This window comes from Melospiza melodia, chromosome 12 (assembly GCF_035770615.1).
Source record: "Melospiza melodia melodia isolate bMelMel2 chromosome 12, bMelMel2.pri, whole genome shotgun sequence".
In the NCBI taxonomy this organism is placed as follows: Eukaryota; Metazoa; Chordata; class Aves; order Passeriformes; family Passerellidae; genus Melospiza; species Melospiza melodia.
Genome location: NC_086205.1, coordinates 6813864 through 6833041, shown reverse-complemented (window position 1 = coordinate 6833041; position 19178 = coordinate 6813864). Strand labels below are relative to the sequence as shown.

At 38.2% G+C, this 19178-nt stretch overlaps 1 protein-coding gene across 3 annotated transcripts in view; it reads right to left on the bottom strand.

Moving 5' to 3' along the window:
* The window catches only part of WDR33 (WD repeat domain 33), a 69071-nt gene that overhangs the window by 14320 nt on the left and 35573 nt on the right, over positions 1-19178 (bottom strand). The window contains exons 8-15 of one of the 3 annotated variants that reach the window (XM_063166545.1): positions 4037-4163; positions 3332-3486; positions 3131-3209; positions 2510-2620; positions 1649-1743; positions 1433-1441; positions 636-722; positions 278-417 (exon numbers count right to left, since the gene is read on the bottom strand). In XM_063166545.1, the coding sequence (XP_063022615.1) occupies positions 278-417; positions 636-722; positions 1433-1441; positions 1649-1743; positions 2510-2620; positions 3131-3209; positions 3332-3486; positions 4037-4163 (803 nt within the window). Of the gene's footprint in view, positions 1-277; positions 418-635; positions 723-1432; positions 1442-1552; positions 1744-2509; positions 2621-3130; positions 3210-3331; positions 3487-4036; positions 4164-11432; positions 12869-14451; positions 14474-19178 lie in introns of those variants that run through there. The other 2 variants (XM_063166540.1, XM_063166541.1) reach the window with 2 other exon arrangements.

Here is a 19178-nt window from a genome sequence, read left to right as displayed (position 1 = left end):
GTGCACAACACATTGCTGCAATGAAAAAGGATAAAGGATATGCTGAAATATTTTGTAGTATGGATACTTGAAAGTAAAAACAATGCTGAATAAAACTTCCTCATCTTATTTAATCCAATATTTTATGTTTAAATAGTAATTAAACTAGCTACTGTGGTACATTGCATGGGGTGTTGATACAGGAGAGCTGTAAAACCCAAAACATTTCAAAAGACATGCACTTTTTGAAGCTGGGAAAAGAACAGGCTGTTCTGTTCACTCTGTATCAGGTACTTACCTGCTGAAACTGTGCTGGTATTGGTTTTGCATAGGGAACTTTTTTCTGTGGCACTTTCTTTTGGTCCTTTTGCATTACTTCCTCCATTCCCCAATCCAGTCCTGGGATTGTCATCTCAATGTCATTGGACTCATCTTTCCCTTTGGCACCAGGGAAACAAACAGTCAGAGCAATGCAGACTTACACAAAGATCCTTTATTTTTTTCACAGAGGTTTTCAGCTCATCCTTCTTTACATGGCAAATATGCACAACACAGAACTTTAGAAAAGAGTTGCCAGAGAATATGAAAAGAATGAAAAAGAAGTGCCACAGTATCTGGATTGCTCAGGAGAATACTTCTCCATAGCTCTTACTTACCCATCTGCTCCTGCTCCATAGCTATTTTCAGCTGTTCAGGTATTCCCATCCCAGGAATGACTGCCAGGCTGTTGGGCTCCAGATCATCTAGAGAAAAAAATAATAAATATTTATACTTGGAAAATACTTCTTTACATCACTACTTTATCCCTTTAGATTTCTCACATGGTTTTACCATTAGTATCACATTCCAGTAGTAAATAGATATTTTACAACTGGTAGGTCACAATTTAGTTTCATGTATGAATTACAGGATATTCAAAGAACTGCAAGTTCAGATTTGTAAATACACCCTAAAAGGTCAAAAACTATGTCCTTTCAGGAAGATTAATTAGGGTAGAAGCTCAGTAAGAGAAGTTATTTAGGGTAGAAGCTTCTATTTAGGGTAGAAACTGAGAAAAAGAAGTAGTAACTCATAACCAGTCCCATTTTTGTTATAATAAATCTATATATTTTTAAATTTAACTTGTATTAAAGTGCTGCACTTTAATACCCCCTCCTCCAAAAAGAAAAAAACCCCCACAAATAATAAAAAAATCTGAAGAAACAGATGCAACTACAGGTGGCTGAGGCACACCATTGAGCTGGGCAATGCTGAGCAGCCTAAAATTACTGGGATAAATCCTTAAGAGTAAAGTTTAAAGGTTTTAGTAGAACTCTTATTGCTTTTCCTGTTGCAGTTCAGGACTATGGGAAGCCTTGAAAACAGATGAAGTTTTCAGAAAGAAAAGGAAACTGGAGATATTGCCAGAGGGAGAGCCAAACCTCCTTCCTGTGACTGACAGAGCAGCTCTTACCTCCTGGAGCTGTGGAAACAGAAGAAAACCCATTGTTGGAATGATGATCACTGATAACACAGGCAGTAAAATCATCCTTACAAAAAGGTATTTTGCCCAACTGGTCCCCAATGCTATAATTCTGCTTCCTCATCTTATCCAGAAGTGTTTCCTAATGACCTAGGCCTGTTCCTGACCCCAATCCTCCTCCTTCCCTATTGAGGAAAAATGCCTCACCATATTCCACCCCATCCTCTGACATCCCAGGCAGCAGGTTCAAGTTGTAACGATCTCGCATTTTATCTCCAGGCCGATTTCTAGTCCAAAACTTGCTGTCAAAAGGAAGTTACATGATCTCATTAAAGGGTCAAGAGCATGAACAGCTTTTAATCTAATTAGTTCTTTGATTTTTAGTGTAGTATCTTGATTATGTAAGGATTCAACTCTTACAAAATCACGTTTGGCTCTAGATCTGAACACAGGCTATGAGCTTCAAACCAAAAATAAAAAACCCAACATTATAACCTAGAAGATACTTCAAAGTGTAATGGGTGTAAGTACAAGGCATCAACATCAATGATGAAAAAAAAATCTCTAGTCCATTCCAAAACCACCTTGCTCAAGTATATTATTCATATACACTAAATATGCACATGCCCCCACAAAAATTTACTGCATTTATAAAATGCACTGTGTTCATAGCATGTCCAACCTGAAAACCCAAACTACAGCCTCTGAACATGTCTGCAATGTGAAAAGACATGACCAGCAGATGATTTGCAGGAAAAATTGCTGTGGAGATAGGAGTATTTCCTCAGTAAGAAATGACAAGAATTACTTTTTTAAATTTTTTTTTCAGTGGATTTAAAAGCTCCCACCAAGCAAAATCTTGTAATATTTGTTACAAGAGGTCAGACTCTACCTTGTAATGTAAAATGTCACCTAGTGCTTCGTATTAACATAAGTTGTGTCTCTCTTTGGCCACTGGTTGTGTAACAGAACCATTCCAATCTATTTATTCATTGATGCCAAACACTGTTCTAGTTTCTAAAAGTAAATATGTTCCCTTAGACCTTCTCTTTAAATACCTGAAATTACCTGGTATGATCATTTGAGCCTGAACACAGAATGTGTCCAAGGGGATGCCATGCCAGACTCCAGATCATTCCTTCATGGGCCATTTCCATTCCACCAACCTCCTTCTCAACCCTGATGCATTAAAAAAAATAAAAATTAATCATACACAGCTGAATATCTATTACAGCTACAACAGAAAACTTCTGCTATTCAGTTGTTGTTCATCCTCTAGCCCATATTTTGTCAATTTTAAGCCTTTGTCATTTTTCTACTGGGTGAACTGATTGGTTTTAATAGGCAGTTCAGTAATGTAGGGATTATTAATTGTACATTTAAAACCAAAATAATTGCAGTACCTCAGAACAAGCCTTAAGAAACTAAGAATTTCAACCATTCATCACAAAACACATGGCTGGTTTTGTGCAAGCAATTGTATCCTTTAAAACTCATAGAAATGAGGCAAACTACAGGCAAACTTCTTCATAAATGAAGCATATTTACAAATTCCTCAGGTACAGAGAAGAAGTATTACCACAAATATGCAGGTTAAATATAGACCTAAAGGGGAAAAGAGGTATTTTGTCTAATGGCTTGCACAGCTGACCAACACCTTTCCAGTGTGCTGATGAAAATGCCACATACCCAACATGCCAGAAGAGCAAGGACCCATCAGAGCCTCCACTGGCAAAGAGCCCCTCATGAACAGGATGCCAGGCCACAGCTGAAACACACAGCAAGCCACAATCACAAGGTGTAATACTAGGATTTCAAATAAATGGAAATAATTTTAATTTTAAATCTAAGCTTAACAATAACAATCTACATAATAAAAAGAATTCTGACCTGTGGCCTCCTTCTTATGCCCCCTGAAGACCTGAAGCTCTTCCTTCAGGTTGCGGATGTCGAAGAGCTTGCAGAGGTGGTCACGAGAAGCTGTCAGCAGCCAGTTGCCATTGAGATTCAGCTTCACCTCCATCACTGTGTTTTTGTGAGCATGTCTGCAAGCAGAGAGAAACAAACAGATTGTTTGTCCTGAAGCTGATGTCTCAGACACAGATATAAATGTGTTGTTTGCCAGTCACAAATATTCAGGTCAATAATCAAGGCAGTTCAGGCTACTAAAGCAGAACACTGGGGATTCCTGTGCAAAGGCCTGTGCTCTGATCATGGTCTTTTGTACTGCAAAGCAACTGGTAGCACTCACTGAGACAGTATCCAGTTTCTACTGCAGCCTAACAAAGTTTTCATCATCTCATTTGTTTTTCCCTGTCTCAGTCTGTATGAGAACTGTGTGGCTAGATTAACTGTGAAAAAGAACAAAGCAAATTTAACTAACAAATGTTAAAGTCTCAATTTTCCAGGTAGGGACTTGTCCTCATCTAACCTCTGGATTTTCTGGCAGAGCTAAAGCACCAGCTTCATGTGTAAAGCAACTGTGTATGACTGAAAAGTTGTGAGGAAAAGAGCTAAGAAGGGAATTAAGAAAAAATTATTTTATAAAGTTAGTTTATATTTGAGCAAATAAAAAATCTGTGGGTAAGAACTTACAGCGTGGCAAGGCTCTGGCCAGTCTTTGGATCCCAGAACTTGATGGGCTGTTGGCTATCTTTACTTCCTGAAACAACTAATCCCTTGGTTGGATGCCAGTCAACACATTTCACATCTGCTCCATGGCCTGTAAGATAAAAATTGTCCATTCTGAGATTTGACAGACACGGGAAAATTACAGGGTGCTCACCTTATAACTAATTTAAAACTGAATGAAAAACATCACAGAGCACAGGTTACAAAACATAAAGGAAATAAAATCTCTTCCAAGTTATTCAGCTTGCCTTCCCACTAATTAATGGGAGCACCTTCTCCTCAGATTACACCTTCAAATCAAACTCACTGGAAAAATTCTCTAAGAAGTTTCTCTTTAAATTGGTCCTTTTCTTTAGGCTTTGGCCTTAGACAACTTCACAGTATTTTAAATGTAGCATTGATGAAGCATTTATATGGAGGTGGTGAGGTAAAATGATTGTGTGACACTTCTTTCAGTGAAAAACTGAAGAAATATAAAGCAAATATTTATTTATTCCTATCCTATCAGTACTATCCTTTTACTGTCCTTTCAGAAAATAAGCAAGGAAATTAAATAATGGATCTGAAAACTAAATTAGTATATGATGAAAAGAAACCTGATGAGATGTGATATCTTTACCAGTTTACAGGGATTCAGGTTTTTCCAGTGCTTAAGAGTTAGCAAAGAAAAACCCTTGTGATATAATTTCCTTTTAAATTGACTGAACTTGAGAGAGAATCAGTGCTGTTCAGATGAGCTAAAATCCATTAAAAAAAAAAAAAAAAAAAGCCTGTTCCTGCTGCATGACAAAATGAGGTTTGTGAGGTTAACTATAAGAATGAAATAACAAGCAATAATTTCTTTCTCCAATCTCTCTCCACATCAGCCCACTTCAAGGCAGGGCCAACAGTAATAGCCCATCCCAGAAAATGAGGCAGCATGCAGCAACTGAAGAAAAAAGCAATTTGAGAAAGGAGGGTCTGCCTGCAACATGAAGGCACTGAAGTGATAAATGGCATGGAAGAATGAGAGCACACCCAGGAAAAACTGAGGATTGCCATCAAGTCAGACAGCTCCCACACAGACTGCTCTGCTACACAGTGGAACACATAACTTAAAGCAGCACAAGCTGTCTTAACACAGATCTCACTTTGACAAGACATTAAAAATAAGCATCAGTTGAAGTTCTCCTGAGGCCACAGAAAAATCAAATTGGAATTGATGCCCTTCTGAGCCCTGAAATCACAAGGCAAAGATTAAAAGGATAAAGGCGGTTACTGTTTATTGAAGGATGCAATTATGGCAAAATGCACATGTGATATAGGGCTATGACACTTTTATAAGTTTAGCAAATTAGCATAATTGACAAGAATACCCAATTAAAAGTATAGTTAATGAAGTAATTCCCCCCTTGGTTCAGCCTCCTCCTGAAACCTCCCCTCTTTCTCCTCACATTGTTCATGTCCACACACATGGGGAAGTAGAAGAATGGCCTTGGTTCACTGAAGAGAGTTTAGAATGGGATTCCAGGAATGTGTCTGTCTAACAAGTACTGGAAAAGTACTGAATGCTAGCTGAGAAACCATGTAACTATTCAATAGAAGTCTACAGAGCTAGGAATATATGAAAAATATATAAAAAGTAAAAATCTTTTGGCATCAGAATATGGAATATACTTGCATCTTAAAATAGAAGCAAACTCATAACATGTAGAGTACACTCAAATGAGTGCAACTTTCCTCCTCTCTGGAGGAAAGGACAGACAGGGAAGAGGTTCCTGACCAAAGGAGAAATGAATCCAGCCTTGGCAAGTATATGGGAACAACTGTAAGAATTGACTGACAATACAGATCAAGGAACCCAACTCCTCCCCAGGCACAGCAGGCAGAATTATCTCTGGAATATTTGGGGTTTCAGGGAAGAGCAAGAGCCTCAAGTTGCCAAGACCATCAATGTGCTGTGGTCTGGGCTACCAAGAGAGGCACTCTAGATGTAGTGTTTCCTTTCTCTCTGGCTTTTCTAATGCAGAAAGAAGTGTCAGACACTGTCTTGCATTTGCTATGACTAAATCTCTCAACTAAAACATGAAGCTGAACAAACCTTGCTTCCCAGTGTTTATTTGGAAGCAACAATTCAGGCAGGAATAAGGGAGAAAGTGCTCCTCCTGCACAGGGGAGGGGAATCCATGCTGGCAGATTCCCAGCTAAGGATGTGCTGTAGGTAGTTGTCATCATGCAGTCCCCAGGGAAAGAGAGGAGATTTTAATTCAAGACCCTTATAGAAAAACACCCCATTAAAGTTAATGCTTGGCTGAATCACATGAAAATGTGTTCAGACTAGAATGCATCACAGATATGAAATAAACCAAGCCCAGCAAACCATAAAAATCTGCTACCTGCATGGAGTGACATTGGTACTGTTGCTGTTCCTGAAACAAGGACAGCTAGGAATGGAAAAGCACAGGAAAACATAGGGCTAACTATGCTTGATGGAAAGGACTGCATCCAGAAAACAAGTGATGCTGAAAGGCCATCTCTGGGTGACAGCTCATCCTGAGCAAGGCCCTGCTTTAGGCTCTTCTTGAGTTAAGCCAGCCCAAAGACAAATATGTACCCTGAGAAAGATAAGGCTTAGAATGGGCAATGTTAAACAGAGCAATTGAAGCACTCACCCTTTCCAAGTCTTCAGGAGGGAGAGGCAGTGACACAGCACAGGCTGACAGAGCTGAGAGGCAGGAGAAGACCCCAGGACACTCAGAACTTGTAACCAGAGCAGATAAACCACTGAGCACTTATCAAAAGGCTTTTGGCTATCAGCACATTAATACTTCATGGGGATCAGAGACACTTACAATATTTAAAACCCTAATTGTTATAATCTTTGTATGATTAAACAGGTCTCTGGCATTTCCTGCAGAGAGCTTTCTTTCAACCAGTGCACTCTGGATTGTGGCAGAAGAGGGGAAAGCTGGGACCCTCCTGTGTAATCAAACCAGTGATGGATCCTGCCCTCAACAGAGCCTCTGAGCCCCAGCTCTGCAGAAATGGGACCATCACACACTCAGCTTTAGCTTCCTAATCCATTGAAGCTTTCTCAAGAGAAAATAAATTTTTCCCTACAACAATTATGCTTTAAATAAACTATTCACAAGGGATGGACTAACTCAGAACATTTACATAACCAAAATAACTGAATAGCATCATCTAATCAGACCTTTCTTAATTTCTTTTAAAATTGAAGCAACTGACGTTGTATATTGCTTTTCCTTCTTTCTGCTGAGACATGGGCACACTATTATCTGTAATGAGACACATGATGCAGAAAATACATTTAAAATAACATTCCAGAGAAAAAGCCACCTCACAGATTTATTTCACAGTTGTTTTCACTTCTTAGTGTTGGGAATCAGCCTCTTCTTTGATACAAAACCCCCTTGTCCCCAGACACCAAGCTCAGAAAACCTTAATTCATGCAAATCTCTGCAGTTTACATTCCCTGTTTGCTGACAACAGCTTTTGCTCAGTAATTTCAACAGTCACACACACACACATCTGCCTCTCTGCTTGAGCTGCAAGGTGAGAATTCCTCTCTGAACAACTCCTTCTCCTTTGCATGGACCTTATTATCAACTCCCTGTCTTGTAGGGACACTTTAAGGATAAATGAATTGAAATGTGTGAATTCTGTAGGAGTTGTGGCCATAGAAATCCCACAAACCAACCAAAATGAAAGACTGAAGGCAAACATTTTTGAGAAATTCAAGCAATTTAAAACATGAGTGAAAGTCTGAGCATAAACCTATATACAAACACTTGTTGGTTTTACTTACTACAATTTTTCCCAACCATTTAATAAATTTGCAGAAAAACAAAGACAGGCACATGTAGCACCTTTGAAAAGCTCAGATACAGAAGCAGTTCCCCAGTATTACCTTTCACATGCATAATAAATGCTTTGAGTGCCCTTAGTCACAATCTTCTTAATTAGAATACTAATTATTATTAGTTCTAGCCAATTTCTTTGAAGGGTTATTCTTTAAAAGACACTGAACAGAAATCCTGGCTAGTGAATAATAAGATTATATATAATGGTATTTGATCAAATAAAGTATGTCAGAAGTCTGAAAAGTACACATATTATAAGGACATGATTTTTTCCCTCCTCACACTGATTTCTGTATTTATGACTCTCAACATAGCTTACAATGTAAAAAAGCTGGTTTGAATCACTGTCTCTATATTATAGTCTATAAAATATATGGATATTTTATAATGCAATTGTGTATGGCAGTTATAGATACACCAGGTTTATTGCTGTAGCTCAACTTTCCTGTTTTATATTCTTTCCCCATGGGATGTGCTCAGTTCTGAATGCACATGAATTCAAAGAGAATTTTATAGATGATACTGGAAAATTTCTAGATCCTTCTCAGCAATTATGCGAATGTAGACACATATACTAAGATGCCAGTCTTAAAGCACCTTCACATTTTAACATCCACATTCCAAAGAAAATGGGTACTTATAACTTTTTATATTTTAAAGAATTAACCATCATTTAACTACAATTATACTGTTTGTCATTTAGAATTCTATTTGTTTGGATATTTTGAAAAATTCTGTTCTAAACGGGGAGTAAACAGAATTGTGTATCCCCCATGCAGCCTGGTTAGATCACAGCGTTTTTGTCACCACACAGTGACACTGACCTTCCTGTTCTCTGTGTCCCCAAAACAACATCACACCTCTCAGAGAGCAGGGCCTTGGTACAGGATTATTTCCAAGGGATCTGCAAAAAGTCCTCCAAAAATGAACCAAACCATAGCCTGTACCATCAATTAAAAAAAAAACAAACCAGATAAAATTAATTTGATAGGAATATCAAATAATTTGATGCCTCACAGTGACAGTTTATGTCAAACTATTGAACAGCATTGGGTCTTACAAAAACCAAGCTAAGGTTCTCCACCCCCAAAAAAGAGGGCAAGGAAGAAAGGACAGAAAAGAGACCTGCAAGTCAAAGATAATGGGAACAATGTTAGCAGAAAGGAATTATAAGTTTTCTACACAATTCCATTAGAATTTACTATTTGCTTGCAGCCTATTAGGTAAATTGGATTATTCTGCCATTATTCTGTTCCATTTTTATGAAAGGCTTTTGAAATGTCACATGGCAGTTACCAACTCCCAGAAACCCCCTGTTCCTCACTGAGGAACTGAATACTCCACACCTAAAACAACTTGGGCAGTTTTGGTCCCACTGCTCAGCTCAGCAGGAAGGTTTATATTTAATTTCAGTCATTTATTGCTCTTTACCCTATCAAATTAAGTGAACTGTCCTCACCCAAGAGGTGTCCTGGGAGCTCCTGCACTTCCTCCTCTCCACTCCAAGAATGAATATCATAGAAACCCTTCCCCTACAGATACACAGCCAGCTTGTGCTTTTTAGCATCATGTGGGAGGTTGTGCATAAAGAATTAAAGGAAAAGTTCCTTTCAGTCTTCGCTGGCATTAAGAATAATGCCTCCCACCCTACTTTCAGAGTTCTGCACCACAAACACAAGTTGTACTGTCCTGTGTTTGCTCAGTCTAGCTCTCTTCTAGTTTATTAAATTTGTTATCTAGAGCAACAACTAGTTTTAATCCATCTGCAGGGAGTGTCTTCTAGATCCTTAGTATTCTACTAATTCAGCAAAAGAAAGGGACATAATTCATATTTGTTTAAAAATTTATGAATAATTTTCTCTTTTTACACTTCTAGAATCGTAATTTCTTCCCAGACAAAACCTCTTGTAACAGGACAGTTTATCATCTGTGACATCAGGAGGTTAAGAAACAATAATAATCACTAAACACTAATGAAACAGGTGTGGGTAAACAAATTACTTTCCCCAAGATTACCCAGAACAGGTAATCAGTGTTTCCATAAATGAGTTTAGAATTTGTATATGCTCATACCAAACTTATATCAATCAGTGAACAGTTTGAATTCTACAAAACCCTAATGAACTGGCAAAATAATTTAAATTTAATGCTGATTGTGTGTTTGCACAGCTTGGTAATGGTAAATGCACTGCAAGAATAATGAATTAAAGTTGCTACATATGTAATTACCATTAAAGTGAATTCTTTACACCCGTGGAAATTCAATGACAGTATCTTCTGCAAGGGCTTGCTTATGGCAAGGAGAAGAAAAGCAGCTGAGTTCCAGTGTACCTGGGAACTGGGCATCAAGGGTGAAGTTTTTAGGTACCCACATGCTAAATTTAGAGGGATTCTTAAATTCTTCAATCCACTGAGGCTGAGCAACTCCCAAAGCTGAAATGAATTGTTTTGACCAGAACCAAAAATCACAGAGCTGAAGATGCTGGCTAGTTTAGGTCTGTGGTTTTTTAATCATTCAGTATGATCATGCTAGAGTTTACCACCACTCTAAAGATACCTCTCCTTTCAGACTAATTCCTTAAGTTATTTTTTATCACTACTATACCTACCCAGGTTATTTGTGCTGTAAAACATATCAGGACAAAGCAAGTCTGGCTGAGACCAGTATCTGTACCATGTTAAAAGCTGTTTAACATTCTCTTTGTGAGAACAACAACAACAAAAAAATCAATTAAATATGCACGTTTCACAATTTTCAATCATAAGACACAGTTAAGTCATATCTAGACTGACCACAGTTAATTATCAACACTAAGTTATTTTAGTATGTAAAAATATTACTAAAATGTCACTAATTTTGCTTAATCAGCATCCAGATATTTTAACTTAGCACCAATTTTATGCACTTAATCCCCTATTTATATCATTAAAAGCACCTCTGTGATGGAGATCACCTATGTGATAATGCTTTAGATGCAGCACAATGCTTTAGTGCAATACAGCAGTCATTATTTCTACTTAAAAAGTTACTAGTGATCTTAAAAAAAAATAAATTAGAAAGCACAGAGCTAGCTCAGAAGAAATGACAGAGAAAAAAAGGGCAGAAAGTGTCAAAAGAGAAGATATACCACATTAAAACTTCCAACACCTTCTTATTCCAAATAGTGAGTGCTTAGCAGTAATGCAGCTGAATTCAAGGACCAAGACAGGTTTTCCTCACAGTTGAATTATTTATGAAATGCAAACTGGATTCCACCTTGCATTTACTTATCTACTAAAATTCTCATTGCACAGTTATCTACTAAAATTCTCATTGCTATTTATGATTTCTTTGCATGTACTTATCAGAGAACTAAAAGGAAGTTTTTTTTAATTGCAAAAGGTGGAACCTTTTTATTTTTTTTTTTTTTTTACATTACCTGTAAAGTAGCTGGGACTAGATGTTCTTTTCTGTTAAAAAATTAGCCAGCCTACTTTGAAAGCAGCAACACACTTGCTTTTCATTGACAGAAAATATTTATTTACAAGGGCATTTACATTTAATGATAAGAAAATATGTACAAGAAACATTAAAAAATGAACAGCAATTGTAAGAAAATCTCTCATGCTTCATAACATCAACATCTGCCAGGAGCCAAACCCCCACTCCCTCAGGAAGAGTCTCCCAGAGTTTCCTACTGTTGGTTTTCTGGCACCTTCCTCAGAATCCCTGGCACTGGATCTGATAAAATCTGCATTGCTTCTAAGGAGGGCTGAGTGTCTGGAGCCCCAGCAGGGCTGAGCAAGGGGAGAACAGAACAGGGGAGAACAGAACAGGGGTTCACAGCTGTGCCCAAGAGTGGAACAACACTGGTCCTTTAGAGAGCAGAAGAAACATCAACTCAACAGATGAGAAATTCCATTATTTTGTCAATCTGTCTGCAGTTTTGATAGCTTTGTGGCCTCATATCTGGGTACAGAATCAAATTGCAGTATTGTTTTGTAAAAATAGACCAAAACATGAAAACCTTCCCAGGCAAGTCCTCCAAAAATGAACCAAACAAGTGTTTTGGAGTCTGCCTATAGCCTGTACCATCAACTTAAAAAAAGCAGAACCAGAAAAAATTAATTTTATAAGAATATCAAATAATTTGAAGCCTCACAGTGAGAGTTTATGTCAAAGTAACCACTGAACAGTCCAAACACCCACTTGTATTTTATGAATCAAGAATGAAGTGAGGCATGAGTTACAAACTGATGCCTGAAGCTTCCAGGACCTGATGGGATTTTAAGATGAACTGAACCTAGAGTAGCTTCAGTGGGGTTTTCTAAACACAGGCTAAGAAACTAGTTCTGGGCACTAATTCCTGAAAATGATAACTTGGTGTGGTTACCTCCTGCCAACAGGGAGCCACAATCCCCACCTTTCCAGCTTTGTGACACTTAAAGTTTGATAGTTTTACTGAAACTACAGTACATAATGCTAAGAAGGAATGTCAAAACCACAGCAATAATTTAGATGTATTTTGAAATGAACTTTTAGCTAATAAAGGAACTTTGGTGCATCCCAAAATTCAGCCTGGCAATTTAGTTAACAGAGGAGAAAGGGAGGAAATCAGAGCAGACACTTTACAGTTTAGTACCTCCTTGCCTCTAGCTCTCTGCTTTGACCAAAATTTTGGTCAAAGTTCTAAGTGGTAAAGTCAGAATAAGCTCCCAGCTCTGGGAAGAGAACAAAGATTCCCAGAAAATCTAAGAGTAACCATTAGAAGTAATTTCCAGTAATTATTTCCTTTAACATCCTGCTGGATGCTCATTTGAATTCTCCTGGTGATTATGGCACTTGCAAGAGAAAAGAACAGCCCAAATACCTAGTTTAGAGGTTAATTCAAGTTTCAAAGAAACCCCTGTATGGCCACATGATCAGAGAATTCTCTCAGCAAGCTGCAAAAAACTAAGAAAAGTATGTGGATCTCAGTAAAAGAAGTTACAAGAAGTCTTCTCTTGATATTCCCTTATTGCCAAGTGAACCCAGACTCTCTTAATAAAAAGATATTACCCAATACAGAAGGACTACCAAAATCTTTCAGTTAACTTGATATTCTTTAACTGGAAGAATTTTTTTTCCCATGATTAAAATGACAGAGCAGCTTCCTGCCTTTTTAATACTCCTTTGAGAGAAGAACTATCACCTGTCAGTCAAATAAAGTAATGAATTTTAAAGACAGCCATGATCATCTGGCCAGACCCAGATGAACACTTGTCCAGACAGGTGCCTTTTTTTTTTAAGGGACAGCACTTATACAGAAATGCTATTTTTCTTCTTGCCAGCCAAAAAATACACATAAACTATTTCTGACAGTCAGTTGCTATTACAAAATATCTTATAATTATGAGCCCACTATAATTCAAGCAAATAAATACTAAGTTTAGGACACAGAAGCTGGGAAAACTATTTTCTTTGGTCCTAAGGCAAAAAGTGCATGACTGCCAATACTCCCAGTATTAATAAACAGCAGCAGGCCTGGGCTGAAGTGAGGGGGCAGACAGAAAGATTATGATAGAGACTGCAGGAAAAGACTTGTGTGTCAATAATCCAATTAGCAAGTGTAAAAGATCCAGGAAGGGATATGAAGACAGAATTTATTCAATTTGCTCTGTGCATTTTGCAATGCCACCAAGGCTGAGCAGAGTGGGAAGCAGCAGGTGCACTGAAATAAAGTGCTGGCAGAAAGCAGAGCCCTGGGTTACAAAGCACTGCCCTTCCTGAGCAGACACAATTCTCATCTCAAGCAGAGAGGGCCAATTTTTAAGCAACAGAAATACAAAAGGGCTGAAAAATTACAGGGAGAGAAACCCACCCAATGAACAGAGTACCATGAAGTGAAACAGAAAAAAATCTGGCATGTAATTATCACATATAATATCACACTACTACACAGGTATGTTTAATTTAGCTGTGATTTGGGGCTAATGAGAAAAAACACAGCAAAATTTAAAAAAATAACAATCTCAGTGAAAAAGTGTAATTGAAATGCAGGAGACAAACAATGATCTGAATAATGTTGCAGACACCTAAGACAGAGAAACCCTTCATTTGAAATTTTAAGCAGCAGAGATGAGGTCAGGCCAAGAGACAGAAACAAGGAATGTTTTCTGTCTTACTTTAAATTTCTGCACCATCTGTGACCTCATTTCCTCTTATTTTCCTGACTTTCCTGTATCACCACTACCCTCCCAGTCCTCTCCTTCTTGTCATCTAATAATTCTGAAATTTAAGGAAATCCTTTCCTCTTTTAGATTAAAAAATAACACTGCAGCTCCTAAGTAAGTAGAGAAATACAATTTTTAATTCTAAAAAGAGATCCCTTATTAAACAACTGTTTTGCAGTGTGACTGTACAAGTATTTATGAAGCTGTCTAAAATTCTGTGCATGCCTATTTTAAATTCTACAAGCACATGAATGGATCTAAAACAAAGCTCTTCACATGTGACTCAACAGAGAGACAGGGAAAAATATGATTTTCAAAACTTACCAGGGATTTTGTGCAATAAAACCTAACAAAGAAAGGGAGAGATGTCAACAGGAAGATATGGGATAAAACAACCAAATTATACTTAAGTAACTCAGATATATCAAAACCAGAGAGGAAAGATATGGAGAACATGTAAAGATAACATATATGGGCATGAGAAGAAAGGCAAAGGGGCTATCACCAGTTTAAGTGGGTTTTCAAGCAGAAGTACTGGCAATAATTTGTGGAAAATCCTGTCCTCAGATTCCTTTACTAACATCACCCAGAGATGTGAACAAAACAAGAGAGATGCAATTTTTAAAGTGCAGAGAAGAAAATTTCTGCTATACTACTTCTTAGTGTAAAAAAAAAAAAAATAAATAGGTGTGACACAGGTGTCCTATGATAACAGATTAGAGAATGTTCTTTCAAGACCAGAACAGAGGAGACAGGAATCCAACACATCCCACCACATCAGGCTATGCAGAGACCAAACACTTCTTCCAACCCTCCTGTGCTTCTGGAAGTCACTGGCAGTTAGATTTTCTCACTGCTGGCCTCAAAGGATTAAAAACATCAGCCAAGACATGAATATTGTTCCCCTCTGTGATGCAGGTTATAACTGAATTTGTATTTGAGTCTACAGGGACATGGACCCAGCAGCATGTTACAAATTCCCAGAATAAGAAAATGAAATTGTGCAGAATTTGGAAGGAAAGAATCCTAAAAGCCTACTGCAACTCTAACTGCAGTGTTATGTTCCCATGAAGTAATCAGAGCTTGAACAGGAAAAAATGTTGATTAGAACAGAAAAATTATTCCTCAGAAGCAGAAAAATCTTCATTTTCAGTGCTACACCAACAGCTCCTGGCTGTTATTGCACACCCTTCCATGCTAGCACCAGATATATTGCCTAATATTTCAAAATGAAAATTTTCCAAATACTTAAACAGAAACTTGGTTAGTCAAAAATCTTACACTCAGAGGAAAAATAAGTTAGCCTGAAGTACTTTATGAACTTAAGCTATTTTAGAGCTTAAAAAAAACTTTTAAAAAATTATAAAAAATTCTAGATAATATATAGAGCCAAAATTCCAAAGAATACATAAAAAATCAAATTACATGGACAAAATAATTGCCTAGACAGAGAATGTCCATCTATTTGCAAGTGCACACAGAACAAAAAAAGAAGTTTGACCATCTCTTCAGCAACACCGAGAAAAAAGAATCTTTTCAGTTTTTCTGAAACAATGATCTTGCCTGCAGAATTTTAACTCAGTCTTCTTTGATATGGGATGAGCACCACAGGAGGAATATTAATACCACAGATTTTAATTATCACTATTCTGGAAATACAATTTAAAATATTAACAAGTTATCTATGGGGCTTTTTCTGCCTGGATTTTGGAGCATTTATTATACAAAACCAGCACCACAAAAAATACCTGCTAAACTTCAAATCATCTTCATGTAAAAAATGTGGCTCAAACCACCAAAAGAAAACATCAACTATATGACAAATTTAAAATTAAAGGCAAAAAAGGAAAAATTGTTTACTGGGATGATGTGGTTCAGAAAGAAGCTTTTTCCTAAGGAATCTTTAGATTTCTCTCAGTGCCTTCTGTAGCAGCTTTTAAAAATTTTCATCTTACACATACTGAGAGGAAGAAAATACAAAATATCTTTCCAGTCTCAGAAATGTACAAAGCAGTTCCCATAACTACAATGAACTGGGGCCATATATGAAGCTCCAGAGACAGCTCAAAAGCAAGTGCTCTTGGGAAGATGGGAAATTTGGAGAAGGAAGGAAGGAAAGGAAGGAAAGGAAGGAAAGGAAGGAAAGGAAGGAAAGGAAGGAAAGGAAGGAAAGGAAGGAAAGGAAGGAAAGGAAGGAAAGGAAGGAAAGGAAGGAAAGGAAGGAAAGGAAGGAAAGGAAGGAAAGGAAGGAAAGGAAGGAAAGGAAGGAAAGGAAGGAAAGGAAGGAAAGGAAGGAAAGGAAGGAAAGGAAGGAAAGGAAGGAAAGGAAGGAAAGGAAGGAAAGGAAGGAAAGGAAGGAAAGGAAGGAAAGGAAGGAAAGGAAGGAAAGGAAGGAAAGGAAGGAAAGGAAGGAAAGGAAGGAAAGGAAGGAAAGGAAGGAAAGGAAGGAAAGGAAGGAAAGGAAGGAAAGGAAGGAAAGGAAGGAAAGGAAGGAAAGGAAGGAAAGGAAGGAAAGGAAGGAAAGGAAGGAAAGGAAGGAAAGGAAGGAAAGGAAGGAAAGGAAGGAAAGGAAGGAAAGGAAGGAAAGGAAGGAAAGGAAGGAAAGGAAGGAAAGGAAGGAAAGGAAGGAAAGGAAGGAAAGGAAGGAAAGGAAGGAAAGGAAGGAAAGGAAGGAAAGGAAGGAAAGGAAGGAAAGGAAGGAAAGGAAGGAAAGGAAGGAAAGGAAGGAAAGGAAGGAAAGGAAGGAAAGGAAGGAAGGAAGGAAAGGAAGGAAAGGAAGGAAAGGAAGGAAAGGAAGGAAGGCACAAAAATAATGAGGGGGAGATCATGGCCAGGATGAGGCTGCTCTCCTGGCCTGTAATAGAACTGATCTGTCCTCCTCAAATAAAATACCTTTTACAGTGCTGTGCGTGAGGCCTGCAGCTAAGCTGAGCAATGTGAAAATGCAGGATTTATCTTCTAGGAAGTTGGACTTTAGAAATCTTCTGTAAAATAAAATTACTGATTAAGTGAATCAGTGCTGTGGGGGAGGCAGGGAAAAAAGTCACCTCTTCACTTGCACAGATAAATTTCCATACATAGTCTCATAAGCACAGACCAAAGAAAGATGACTGTCATGAGAGAAGATGGTCTAATTTCTGTTTAAGAAAGATGAGGTAAGAGCAGGGCATTGCTACTGAAGTAATCCACTGAGGAAACTGAAAAAACCAAATATATTTGTTGGCCAAATTATGAGAGTTCTGTCAAATTTACATTTGATTTTTTAATATTTCTGTTAACACAGCAACTCTGTATTGGGGAGTAAAGTGTATTTTCAACCTTAAAAAGTTAACCCAAAAAATAAAAAAGAAGCTTTAACAGGTATAATCCCATGTCAACAGTTTATTTTCAGTGCAAATAAAATACAGTTATTGTTGTAGTACACAGAATACACCTCCATTAGGCTGGTCTGGTTTTGGAATACACACTCCCATGTGAATTATCTGGTGAGCAGCTACAAGAAGCACTGCAGGGAGAGGGCAGCAGGCTGGGAACACCTGACCCTACAAACAGGAGCTTCCTGTGCTGAGCCTGGGCCCTGATCCCCCTGAGACAGCACTGCCTGTGCCCCTGGACCCCTGCACTCACCCAGACAGCCCTGGGGACTGAGCTCTGCAGCTTGCACGACACACCCATGGCAAAGCAGCAGGAAATATTCCTGCATCATGTACAAAGGAGTAAACCTCCCCAGAAGGTTTTGTTATTTAGAAGTTATAGAGCCTGATCATCTACCCAGTGGTTTTAGGAAGGCTTTTCTGCTCCTCTGTGAATTAAACTTTTCTTTTTCAAGGGGGATAGATTTTCAGAATTATTAGTGCAATTTATCATTTCTCACTAGCAGGGAGTTTGTTCAGGCTGACTGGAATTAGAATTAGGACAAAACATCTGGAGAGCAGATCACATCACCTGAAGCAGCTGGGTGACCATTCCCAGTCCTGCAGATGTCCAGCCCACAGTAACTGCAATCCAAGAGCCATGGACAGCAACAAACTGAAAAATTAATTATCTCCTCACCCCTAAGCTTGAGTTCCTTCTGTGCAAGGACTGCAAGGAGCGGAAACATCAGGGAAAACATTCTGACATTCTTCATGTCCAACAAATGCAACATTAATTTCTTTTTAATATGGCCCTTTATGTCCAATTAAATTCTAATTTAAATTCCCCACACTGTTCCCTTTCATATACCAATAATGAACTATGTTTGCTAGTTATTTGTGATAATTGCTGCTGCCAAGTATTTCTCAGAAAAATTGCCTCATGCCTACTCCTTACTTGCAGAATAAGTTGAAGTAAACTTACTTACCAAGTAAATTATTCCATCTTATAAAAAAGTTTAAAAAGAACTTCTTCAAATACCAACATTCTGTTGGACCAAGTCATTATTCTGGTAAATAATTATTGTGCAATGGGTTAAAAATAACTTGTGGAATACCCAGTAAGTCACTTCTGTGGAATAAACCCCCATGACTCAGAACCTCCTCTGAATTTCAGTGAATTACTGTGATTTGCTACACCTGTGGAAGGGATGATAGCTGAGATGACAGAGTTGTGCAGGAAATAATGCAGCTTCAACCACTGCAGATGAACTGCCAGTATTTCCAGCCAAGCTGACTGGGAACAGACATCCTTGTGGTGAAACTACAGACTGAAACACCCACACTGAGTGCTCTGGGGGACACAGACTGGATAATCCTTGAAGAATCCTGTGATGCAGGGAACAGCAAATGGCAGGGGAGAGCATCAGGCAGTGTGTGCAAAGCCTGTGAGCGAGCAGCACGTGTGTTCCAGCCAGGAAGGGGTGGCTGCATCCCTCCAAACATGGCTGGCAGCACTGCACCTGCTATCTAAAGCTCCAGTTTGATGTGACCACAGGAATTCTAAATCAATACAAGCACAAAAATTCCTGATTGCATTTTTAGGAAAGCTCTGTTTAAAACTGGTGGCAAATGCAATATGTACTACAGAAATGACACCTCAACATGCTTGTGTAGGTGACTGGAATGAGCTTTTAT